Source organism: Echinops telfairi, unplaced genomic scaffold, assembly GCF_000313985.2.
Source record: "Echinops telfairi isolate 266 unplaced genomic scaffold, ASM31398v2 ScPeMD7_7;HRSCAF=31, whole genome shotgun sequence".
In the NCBI taxonomy this organism is placed as follows: domain Eukaryota; kingdom Metazoa; phylum Chordata; class Mammalia; order Afrosoricida; family Tenrecidae; genus Echinops; species Echinops telfairi.
In genome coordinates, this window is record NW_022103904.1 from 4,537,892 (window position 1) to 4,550,220 (window position 12,329).

The following is a 12,329-nucleotide window of genomic DNA, read 5'->3' on the forward strand; positions in this document are numbered from 1 at the left end:
ATATAGGTCTAAGACACAGAGTTGAATATTTTACAAAGCAACAATAACAAAAACAGTGATAAGGTACAGAAAGGAACACAGAACCTTATGGAAAAAATCCAGAACTATAGATAACCCTCCAATTTTCATAACTGGAACAGAAGATTACTTTGATCAAATTTGTTAGGAGAGCTGAGTAGTTACCATATATTAGCTCCATATCCCAAATGTGTAAAATATTTCACAAATGTTGTTAGTTGCAATCAAGTTGATTCCAACTCACGGTAACTGTGTGTTTCCAAAAATGAAGACTACAAAAGATGAATTAGTAGAGAAAAAAAATAGTGAACATGTGTGTGTAATTACAATTACATTTGAGCGAGATTTCTGCGCTTTGAAATAACAAGGGAGAAAAAAGGGAAAAAATGGAAATGTTTAAAATCTAAACATTGTAAATGCTAATATGAAAATGAGCTAAGTTTGAATAACATAATAGGGGGGAAAGCTATTTGAACAAAATAATATTAAAAGATAAAATGAGAATTCACCTCATTACATTTAAAAAAAAAAAAACCCAACACAAAGACCAAACTCACTGCCATCAATTGAGTGGACTGCAGCTCATGGTGACCCCACAGGAAAGAGTAGAACGCCCCCTGTACGTTTTTGAAGCTGTAACTCTTTACGGGAGTAGAAAGCCCCAGAGGAGTAGCTGGTGGTTTCAAACTGCTGACCTTGTGGCTAGCAGCCCAACAAGTAACCACTAGGCTACTAGGGCTCCTGACCACCTCATTGGACTGTCGTAAAAGCTCCTTTGTAAAGAAAGCATCTGACAGAAATTCATCTTACTATTTACAACTTTCTTTGCTGGTCCAAGAGCCCTGTTTATCAGTGACTTTCCTAAAAGCAGGGGTTATGTCTTGTTGATCTCTAGCATAATGTATATCACACATGTGCCTTAAGATGAATGAAAAAGGAAAATATTAGGGAAGCAGTTGAGTGATTTAGACTGTATTGCTTAGGTGAAACAGTAGGCAACTATTATAAATAATGATGGAGACCATGTAGACATATTGCGAGACACTGGAACAATACCCATAAAAATACGGTGACAGAGAATAGCCAGTAGAAACCATGACTGCAAGTATGTGAAAACATACAAGGTTTATCACAGAAATATTCTCCGTATTAATATGAGTATTTTAAAAAAATGTTACTTAATGTTTCGGTTAAAAACTATCCTCAATATGAATACAAGGGCGGGCACGGTGGCTGACTGTCTCCTTTATTCCTTTTGTCTTGATTTTGTCGGCATATTTATTGTTTGAGGATTGAAGGCACAGTCCGGTGCTGTATGAAATAAATACATATCGAGTTGGCTGGACACATTGACCCACCTTTGCAGACCTCTCCCGACCCTCACGTCTTCCTCTGAAAAACGCCGTCTGCTCACTTGTTCTAGGAGGTTGGTTCCCCTTTCGTCCTTATTCCTCCCCGGCACTTTTTTATTAGTACCGCGGTCCTTCCTCGGTCCTGTTTTTATTTTGAGGGGTCAACTGTTTACTTATTAGGCTTTCCTCTTCATTTTACGGCTTCTCTCCTTCTGTTTCTGAATCATATGCTCAGCCTTCCCCATAGCGTTCCTCAAAAAGCATTGTGTTTGCTCCTTTGAGAGTCCCTGCTTTTCTTCATTTTCAAAAAGATAAATAAAATAACAGTACACTGATGTCCTGATAGGGCTCGAAGCCAGCCCTATTGATTTTAGTGGACTTGAGTGTTCACTTACGTCTTACCACAGTTCATTGCCTAGCAACATGGGCACCCAGAGCTTCAGGGTACTATAGTGATAGCTCCTGATGCAAGTGCGCTCTCTCACTCTCTCTCTCTCCGAGAAATGCTCAAGAGCGGCGACCACTTTAAAACTAGGGCTCCCAGGGTTTTATCCCCCATTTTATTCCCTTCCAATTTGTAAAGAAAGAAAGGATAAAAACAAGAAGAGACACTTACTGCAAAGGGCTAGACAATCAATTGCAATTTCTTTTAGAGCATCCAGAAGAACGGACTTTTCGAGGCTCTGTGTTTATGCCTCGAAGCCACTCCTTTCCTCTTTCCCTGGCAGGGCGTCTGGGCAGCCAACAATAAGGGCAGGCTAGGCATGGGCTGACCCAGGCTCTAGAGGTAGACTGAGTGTGCACGCGCCTCCAATGGACCGTGTGTACAAGCTTCACTCGAAAGCCACGTACGATGAAATACAGATGCTCAGCAATTTGCTATCTGCGATACATTTCACGCCATCACCTGCACTGATAACGGAGTGAGCTGCATTCCATTCCAGGGCAACAATCGGGTGACTCAGAGTCACGAGGCCACTGGGAGGGAACGTCTGGAGCACAAGAAATGATGACTGCCCTTTCCGTAATTCCCTCCGACCACGGGGACCCCTGTTGTGAAAGCCAATCAAGTTCATCGCTGTGATTTCAGCTAATGCATGCTGTCAGCATAGTGCCTTTGCCTTTCAGCAGGGAGAATCTTTCAATCCTTTCGACTACAGTACCAACACAGAAGGGAAACAAAGCGAGCGAGGACTCACCTCTCTCACTCAGCAAAAGGAACAAAGACAGTGAGTGTGGCTTCTGAAAGGAGGGTACGTTAGGTGGTCAGGGGAATCTTTGCTGACCCTCTTTTAGGGGTCAAGAAGTTCTGCTCCAACTAAAGGAGAGCCTTCCCACCAACACCCTGGTCTAGGTGTAATGTGAAAAGCGAACCCCTGCACCTCTTTGAATAGGGAGACCATAATTACCGTTTTCTCTGATACCTCCTTCACGTACGAAAGCACAACCAACTGATCACAGAGAGGTGCCAGTCCGCTGATGTAGAATTCCATTTCGAACTGAGACACTGCAAGCAAAAGGGACATTGGATTCACCATTAACAGGAGCAAGCCGCAGCACTCAATGGGAGGGAGGCATCCCCCTGATGTGAATTTTGGATAGACCCATTTCGAAAACTAAGATAAAGGGAACATTCATTGGTCAACATACTTAACAGAACTTGGCACTGAGAGTGCTCGACAATAAGCGGAATAAGGGATATTTGGGGATTTACACTTGGGATAGTGCATCACAACCAACCAGTAAACAGGAAAGGCCAGCAGCACAAAAGGTCAGTGGTGACAGTGGACACCTGGCACTAGGATGGAGGCACCACAGAACCACACCCTGCAAGCTGCAGGCTGTGATGAAAACTCTTGTTCAAAGTTCACAACAGCAACAATCAAAAATGCCAGAGTGTAAGATTGTTAGGGCATTAAAGTAAGTACAAAGGCCCAAAGGAATGCTATTTATAAAGAGGAAACTCGATATTTGGGGGGGTATTAAATACTTTATGAGGATTTTAAGTCCAAAAAAAGTATGCAAATTCAAATTACCTTATGATAAAATGTCCGTATTTCTTAAGTGAACTAAAATTTATTTTGACAATCCCATTTACGCTTAACATTTTAGAGCTCTTTAAATTTTGGAAGAAACCTGGTATCACCTCAGAAAGGTATGGACTTAATTACAATAGATACCCAAAGATCCGGTAGAAAGTTCAGTGGCAGAAGCATAAACGTATTACTATGGTATTATGCTAATGTTGAGCCATTATTAACCAAATAGTTATTGTACTATATGATTACGCTTTGGGGTGCTTTGTTATTGAGCAAAACTGATGGATGTGTATTAGCACTAGAAGAGACTTCTGGGAAATACAGGCTGCACTTATCGATTCACTTGGGAGTCTCTTAATTCAGATCTCTCTGCAGTATTAGCCTCAGATTTAGTGGGCCTTCATGATGACAGCACCCTCTAGGGGACACTCGGGGGATCATTGTATATTGCGAATAACAGGACATTTTGGTTCTACCTTCTAGTTAAGTGTGTGAACTGGGATAAGCCATTTAACCTCTATGGGGATGGTAACTTCCTTTCCCCCTTTTTAAAATAAAGAAACTAGAGTGGAAAGAACATCCATAATATAGATGAAATGAAGAGCTACAAGGTATTTCTTCTTGACACTCTCCCTTCTCCTTTCAGACTAAGCAGAGTTACTGTCTTTATCTATCTTTTAGGTTTGCTTCTTTTTGTTTCCAACAGTTTTCACATATCATACAATTCAATAGTTCATTCACATCAAGAAGAGTTGTATAATCATCACCACAATCAGTTTTGGAACATTTTCTTCATTCTTCCATTCATTGTTATTAGCTCCCCATTTCCCCCCAACCTCCCCTGCCATACCCACAAGGAACCATTCATCCAGTTATTGTCTCTACAGATTTGCCTATCCTGAATTTCATATACAGAAAAACATTAAACCAAACAAACAACTAACACTACCAAGAATTTCATTTCCACACCAAAGTTGAGGATCCTCAAGAAAATTACTAAACAGCAACAAACTTTAATAAAGATAAAACACCCATTCCTATTATGACACATAAACCTGCACGACAAAGGGGAACTGAGCCTTAGGGGTGGGTCCCAAGGCTGCCACTCTTATGGAAGCAGACTGCCACCACTTATTCCTGCTGAGCAGCAGGAGGATTCAAAGCACAGGCCAACTGTTAGCCTGACCACTACCCACCAGGGCTCCATTTAGAAAGGATACTAGTTCTTGACCTTTGATTGGTTTACATAGGTGGCCACTGTGCCTTAAGTAGGACCATAGAATGGAAGTCCAAAATTAGGTGCTCTGGTCCACGCTTGGCCCCTAACACATGGTGCCTTCCTTGGTCCCTGTGGGCTGGAACGGAATTTTCTTACTCGGGCAATTAAAAAGAATATTGGGTCAAAGGGTAATTGAAGGAGTGCTCAACTGAACAGCATCTGTGAATAAGGAACATAACTGCAGCCTTATGGGCAAAGGCAAACACTGAAGGTACTACAGACAAGGTCATAGGTCTGTGTGTGTATGAGGGATCGAAAGACGAACACTGAAGGTACCACAGACAAGGTCACAGGTCTGTGTGTGTATGAGGGATCGAAAGACGAACACTGAAGGTACCACAGACAAGGTCACAGGTCTGTGTGTGTATGAGGGATCAAGTGAGGGGGGCAGAGGAGGGTTAAAATATATACATGCAGCTGAACGATATGGGGCCACACAGGGCCCCGTGATCAAATCTGTGTCAACGGCACATTATCAAATGCACATGGAGGCATGTTAACATGAGGTTTTGCTTCCTGTCACTCAATTCTGGTCGAAATGAACTTGAATTCTGTTTTACTAAAGCACACTCGAGCCCTTGCTGAAGACACACAACTGTACCCTTACCATCAACTTAGGCAAAGAAAAGCCATTAAAGATGCCACAGAGACTGTCAAATTAATGGAGTCTATGATGTGCCTGTCTGCCACAGGCACCCAAGGGAGAACATCACATAACTGTGAAAGAAGGGTGGGTGGGTGAGGTCCTTTCTTGTTTGGAAGACCCAATGGCTCATGCAGAGGCAGTGTATCCCCTAAATGTCATCAAACACCCTGCATCAAGACTTTGGTTGTCAGGAGTGAGCTGAGAAGCCATTTATGTGAGTGCAGTACACAACAGGAAACCTGGAAAATAACCCTACTTACATCTTCTTCCACATCTTGGTTCACTAATCCACAATTCCTTACCTTGATGCGAGAGAAGACTTCCTGGTTAAGAGCCTGGTAGTCAATGTTATATGTCAACAAGGTTAGCTATGGTGTCTAGTTGTCTGGTAGTCTACTATACTACAGAATTGTTCTCAAAAAGCCTAACTCACTGTCCTCGAGTCGACTGGGACTCACAGTCATCGTATATGAGAAAGCAGACCTGCCCATGAGGGTTTCTGAGGCGGTAAATCTCTATGGGCGTAGAAAACCTAGTTTGGAAACATCCAGATAAAGTTTAAATTAAATCATTCTTTTTTGCTAAAAATTTTTTTTCAATAACAACAACAAATCTTCAAATGGAAAACAAAAAAGGCCAGGATAACCACATCAGTATGATTCACAAATTAAGAGTTTAAACTGTTTATCTTCGCTTTGAGCACTCTACTGTGTACCAATATGTCTCCACTGACATGGACTAGTAATGTTATCATGCAAAAGAGAAGTCACTTCCTGATAGAGGACTTTCTTTTTGTTTGAGAAAGATATCAGTAGGGATTCTCCACTAAAACATGGCATTTAAGAATGAATGGTGGTCTCTTGTTCTCTCATTTCTCCTTACTAATGCAATGCAACTCTTCTTTTTAGAATCTTTCTATTGATGCTGAATCGAAGAAGCACTGGTAACCCACCAGGGCTCCTCTGGAAAAGAACATAGTGCTTACTAGGTAGAGAACCAGTGAAGAAGAAGTTCATCAAGGAGAAGAATTTTCACAGAGCCGACAACAATGGGCTGAAAGAGAACCACCACCATATGCATGGCGCCAGACAAGGTGGTGCTTCATTCTGTGGCACACAGGCTCATTTGAAGCTGGAAAGAATGCAATTCCACTGAACATCAAAGGCAAGGAGGAGTTGTCGGTGAGTTGGATGTTCATAAACTAGGGGCTGCTTGTACACAGAACACTACATAGCCATAAATGCCAAAAATAGAAATGAAGTCCTGACACACACCAGACCACGATAAACCTTGACTACATCATGCTGCATAAAATAAATCAGTTGTAAAATGGCCAATATTGTATCATCTCACATGAAATAAGCAAATACATAGAAACCACAGATTATTAGTGGTTCTGGGGAAAATGAGGGGATGAGGAAGTGGGAGGATTTGCTTAGAGGGCACTGAGTTTCCTTGAAGGATGATGGAATGAGGTGGGAGAGGATAAAGGTCAAGGTTGAACAACTTGAAGAATACAATACGTGATGTTGACATGTACACACAGAAAAGGTTTAGGGAGCCTATGCTTTGTTTGTACATTTTCACAACACACAGTTAAAAAAACAAAACCATCTGGCTACTTGCTTTCTGAGAGCTCCAGGATTTTCTCCCCTCTCCAACTCTAATTAAGGGCTTTTTCCCTCTTTCTTGTCATTGTGTCTTTCCTGTTCAATCCTTAGTCCACCTCCAGCAGCTTCTCCTCAGTGTGAGCTAGGGCCTGACAGGAGTTCAGATGGCATCAGCTTCTCAAACCCAACTGCAGCCGTCTCCATCCAGTTTTCCCAGCGAGTGCCGGAGTTCTCTCTTCTTAGTTCTGTCTGACGCCCTTTGCTTTGTCCCAGCCAGGCACCGATGGGACTCAGACTGTGCCTGTCTATGGTTTTCCCATCTCCTTAAGATAACGTGAAAAAGATCTCCATCTTTTCTTTTCCCTTTCTGCCTGGGTTTTTAGGACTATCTATAGACAGGTTTGCTTATTAATGAAAAATGTTAAAGAAACTTCCATCTGAAACAAATCCTGAATTCCTTGCAGGTAAGTCATCGCCCATGGTCGTAGGCTCTCAGGAAATGCGACATAAATCTTGGCTTCCTTTACTGACAATAGAATATTAACCCTCCAGCTACCTGCCATTCCAGGAAGATCATGAAAGACTCTGGTAAAAAGTTCCAGAGTTCAGAAGTCCTGGGAGAACCTAAGCAGTGTTCCGAGTGTGGTTAAGGTAATTGTAGCAGGCATGGGCCCAATCTATTTTTAACCATTCAATTTGGAAGAAGCAATGACATTCAAAGAAAAAATTCCTATACACAGGAAATCTTTTCATAGATAGGTGACTGGCCAGTAAGCTTAATCTTCAGTATCATTTGAATTTAGAAGAACATATTACTATTTTGATGACTGGAAGAATTTTTGTGTTGCTGATGACATTTTTAATGAGAAATGTGTGATTTTAAGAAATCCAACAGCCACGGGTATTTCTTTATTCTCCATGCCATTGTTACCTCATTTACTGCAGAACGGTGGCTCTCATTGTTTCCTAAAGCAAATTGTAATCTAGCTCTCCTAATACTGCTCTGTCCCTTTACCCCAGTCAAACCACCTTTCCTCCTGCTGTGACAACGGTTTCTATTCTTACAGGTTTGCTCTCACGTGGGGAAAACCATAGCAGTCAAATATCAGTGATGGGATACTGTTAGAATCCACACACCATTTCCAATAAATTGAAGTTCGGAGGAACTACATTTCAATCATGTGATCCTAGGGCTCTAGGCCCACCAGTAAGCCGGCCTTTAGCAGTCTTAGATTTGGGATGGGAGCTTCCCCTACTAATAATAACTACCACCATTTAGTGAGCATCTACTGTGTGCCAAGCACATACTTGGACTTTTCTCTCTCTGCCTCTATCACCAGAACCAAACTTACTGTCATCGAGTTGATTCTGACTCATAACAATCCTACACTTTTATGCCATCTCAAATTCTAAAGAAAGGTAGGTATTACCATCTCCCTTTTACAGGTGACAAAACATGGCTCAGGAAGGTGAAGCAACCTTATCAAGAGCATGCAAAGTAATTCAGCATACTGGTCTCACCTCCCAACGCTACAGCGTTAGATTCTCTGTGGTTTAACTGCATAGTCCATGATCTTGGACAGATTATTTAACTCCCTGATCCTCAATTTCTTCATTTCTCGCAGGAGAAGTATATAACTGACACTTCAAAGGGCTGCTAGGTCAATAAAGGAAACAACCCAGCTGCACCCCAGCTAATTCTACAGAGTATGTGGGAGCAAAAAAAATCAACTCAGGAGATAATAGAACAATTGTTACTTTGTCTTGCTTCCTTGCAAATTTTACAGCCTTATGAACTCCCAGCCTATTGCTTTGCCTCAACAGTACTTAAATTAAAATTACTCAAATGCTTACCTCTTGGTTATTTTATGCATTGAGATGTCTATAAGTTTTTGTTGGTGGCAGTAGTATGTATTTTCTATTTGGTAGGCAAAGATGATGCACGAAAGAAGACAGAGATATTGAAATGTTTATCTTATGAATCTGTTATTTTGTGTCTCCACTGTTAGCCATCGATTACATCCAGCACCTATGATTTGCTTATGCTTGGGGCAATCAGAGCTCTGTATTTATGCTTCTATGTGAAAAAAAGCAGAACTTTATAAGGCCTCTGACTTTCAGTACAAAATGTTCCAGATTTTAATATTAATTCTTGTGACTTCCATCTAATGAAGCCCAAGTATATAGTCATTATTTTCTTATTGAAAGAAGGCATTTTCAATGGATACATTGCTAAACTAAAAAAAACAAACAAAAAACTCCTCACTGTCATTAGTCTATTCTGACTTAAGGAAGCCATACAGGACTGGGCAAAACTGCCCATATAGCTTTCAGAAACTGTAACTCTGAAGGAAAGTAGGAAGCCCAGTCTTCCTCTCAGATCCATTGCTTGGCATGTAAAAGTCTATCATGGGGTCTCCAGTATGCTCCCAACACCAAGGCTCGCGTTTACCACAGTGGCTGCAACAGGGTGCTCAAGGCCCGCAACTGTGCAGAGAATGCAGCAGTTTGGGGCGGTGCTTCTTTCTGTTGCACTTCAGTCACTATGGGTCAGGCCCTCCTCAGAGCACCTAACAACCACACAATTCTCACAAATAACCCTAAGTCCACACTGTAAGTAACAGGGCCCGAGCCCAGACCCATCATGACCTGACTTCAAAGACAGCTGCAAAGTTAGTGTAGACATATGAGAACCCCCCGAGAAAAATGGTCTCCGAAATGGAAGCTTCAAAATTTAAACCAAAAGCTTCCTGGTCTATTTTATCAAGGAACCAGGAGATGAGCCTTGTAAAAGAAGACAATTTGAGGCTTCCTCTGCTTTAGTAAATGGGCATACTTTTCAAGCTTTGAACTCCCAGAAGCCAAAGGGTGGAATCATACCTATTTCAACATATCGACTTGGCAAGTCTCTCATTTCACCGGCATGCCGTTCCTTCACTGAGCAGATCTGAAAGTGAATTTACAGTCATTTTAGTCATCGGTGAAAAATCCCCCAACACTTTCTCCAGTATATACTTTTGTTGACCATGTGACACTAAAGGTGGAGTCTGCACATTACATCATATGACAGAAATGAATTGGAATGGCATGCAGCATCATTAATTTTCAATAAAATCTGATTCCAGGACAAAGAATAAAAGGAAATGATAACATATTTTTAACAGGTTGCCTATGACCCATCCTCTTTAACGCTTAATATTTTAAGGGCTTCCATCATCATCCAGATAAAGGAGGGCAGAAGTACATAACCAACAATTCCCAATGGCATTCTGGGTAAGGTTCCCATTAAATCTCTGCTCCTAATTACCTACTAGAATTTATCTCACTTTTGCTAAAAATGTCTTTGCAAAACTGCTAGTTGTTTTTATTATTTTGAGTGTATTAAAAGTTATATATTACTCAAAAAAAAAAAAAGGAAACTAGAAAACCAACTGTTGCTTAGTTGACTCTGACCCACGGCAGCAACTCTAGAGGGCAGAGCTGGACTGCTCCAGAGGGCTGCTAGGGCTGTAACTTTCAAGGAAGCACACTGGTATCTACTTCCCCAAGGGAGCACCTGGTGGGTTCACACTGCAACTTATCAGCCATAGCTAGCATTTGACCATTGTACGGTCTCTACACCAGAAACCCAACTTTGAGCTGATGCCAACTCTTAGCCACCCTATAGGACAGAATAGATCTGCTTCTGTAGGTTTCTGACACTGTACCTCTTGACCAGAGTAGAAAGTCCCCTTGAGGAGCAGCTGGTGGTTTTGAACTGCTGACCTTATAGTTAGCAGCCCAATGTGTAACCACTACACAACCAGGACTTCTTCTGCACTATTTCAGGTGTTGGAACACTATAATCTGAGAGCCAAGTTGGGCCCCAGCTTATTTTATTACTTGCAATGAACTAAGAATGGTTTTTGACTTTCTAAAAGATTGTAATAAGGAAAGGAAAAAGAAGACAGGAAGAAAAAGAGGAACTTTTAGAGAAAATAGAGTATATGGTACATGATATAGGTATGTTTTGTTAGGCCTTTGACCCACCAACATTTTTCAATCACTCTTTTACAGATAAGTACCCAGAACAACTCTGGATAAAAACATCCACCACTCAGAACACATACACCCACAGCTCATAAACACATACATATCCTAACAATGGTGGCTTAAGGGTAATTAGCACATATCGGTAGTTTCTATTTTCTTTGTTGTACTTTTAAGCATGACCACAGCAGGGGGCTTCAAACAAGTTCTTAAAAATTCTATTATCTTTCAATTCAGTTTTTCTATTGTTTGAAGCCTCCACATATTCTATTTTACATATAAGGTCAGCAATCCAGGTAAACTAAAAGTAAACGTTACGTACTATTCTTACACAGCTTTCATTAGTGATTAGTGTTTTCTCTCTTCTTCTTTTAGAAAGTATTTATTATGTTCTTCTATAGAAGATACATGCATATGACTAGTTTTTTGTTGTTGCTCATAAATTTGCTCTGACTTAAAGGCTTTATGAACACAAGAAGTAAATGTTGCCTAATTGTGAGCCAGGTTCAATTACTGGTATGACTGAGTATACAAGAGGATGCTTAAAAAACAGAAACACAGAATAAGGGAAAAATCAACCATCCAAAGCCCCAAAAAGGAACTTCTTCGATGCTACTTTTTAAATGAACAGGTAATTACAAATTTATTATTTCAATATTCTTCTACAATATAAATCTTTGATGTCTTTATAGTATTTTTTACACAAATTCAATGGGGTACCTCAAATCAACCGGAAATTTTTTCAAAGCTAAGTATTTAAATTTTTTTTACAAAACAACCTCATCACCTTCTATGTATTCTTCATTACGCTTAATACATTTGTCAAATCTGCTATTTAATTCTGGGAAACATTTTTCAAGCTCATCTGTTTAGATAGCTGAAAGCACCTCACTCGTTTTTCTCTTCACCTCTTCTCTGTCATCAAATCCCTGTCCTGTCATGTCCCTCTGCATTTGTGGAAACAAACAGAAGTTTCACAGAGCGATGGCAGGTGTGTAAGGTGCATAGGGCAAGAGAGGCATGCTGTTTTTTTGCCAAAAACTGGTGCACTGAGATGGCAGCATGGGCAGGTGCATTATCGTGGTGGCAAAACCAGTCCCCCAACTGCCACAAATCAGGCCTTTTTGGTCGCACACTATTACAGAATCTTTTTTTTTAATCGTTTTATTAGGAGCTCATACAACTCTTATCACAATCCATACATACCTCAATTGTTTAAAGCACATTTGTATATTCATTACCCTCATCATTCTTAAAACACGTGTGCTCCACCTAAGTCCCTGGCATCAGCTCCTCATTCTCCCCCTCCCTCCCAGCTCCCCCCTCCCCTCATGAACTCTTGATAATTTATAAATT

General features: G+C 40.9%; 1 protein-coding gene across 2 annotated transcripts in view; it reads right to left on the bottom strand.

Annotated features, from left to right (window-relative positions):
* VPS41 (VPS41 subunit of HOPS complex) overlaps window positions 1-12,329 on the bottom strand; it is a 221,919-nt gene that overhangs the window by 69,835 nt on the left and 139,755 nt on the right. For both annotated transcript variants that reach the window (XM_045286362.1, XM_004708026.2), the window contains 2 exons: window positions 9,825-9,891; window positions 2,780-2,877 (listed from right to left, as the gene is read on the bottom strand). In XM_045286362.1, the coding sequence (XP_045142297.1) occupies window positions 2,780-2,877; window positions 9,825-9,891 (165 nt within the window). The remainder of the gene's footprint in view (window positions 1-2,779; window positions 2,878-9,824; window positions 9,892-12,329) is intronic.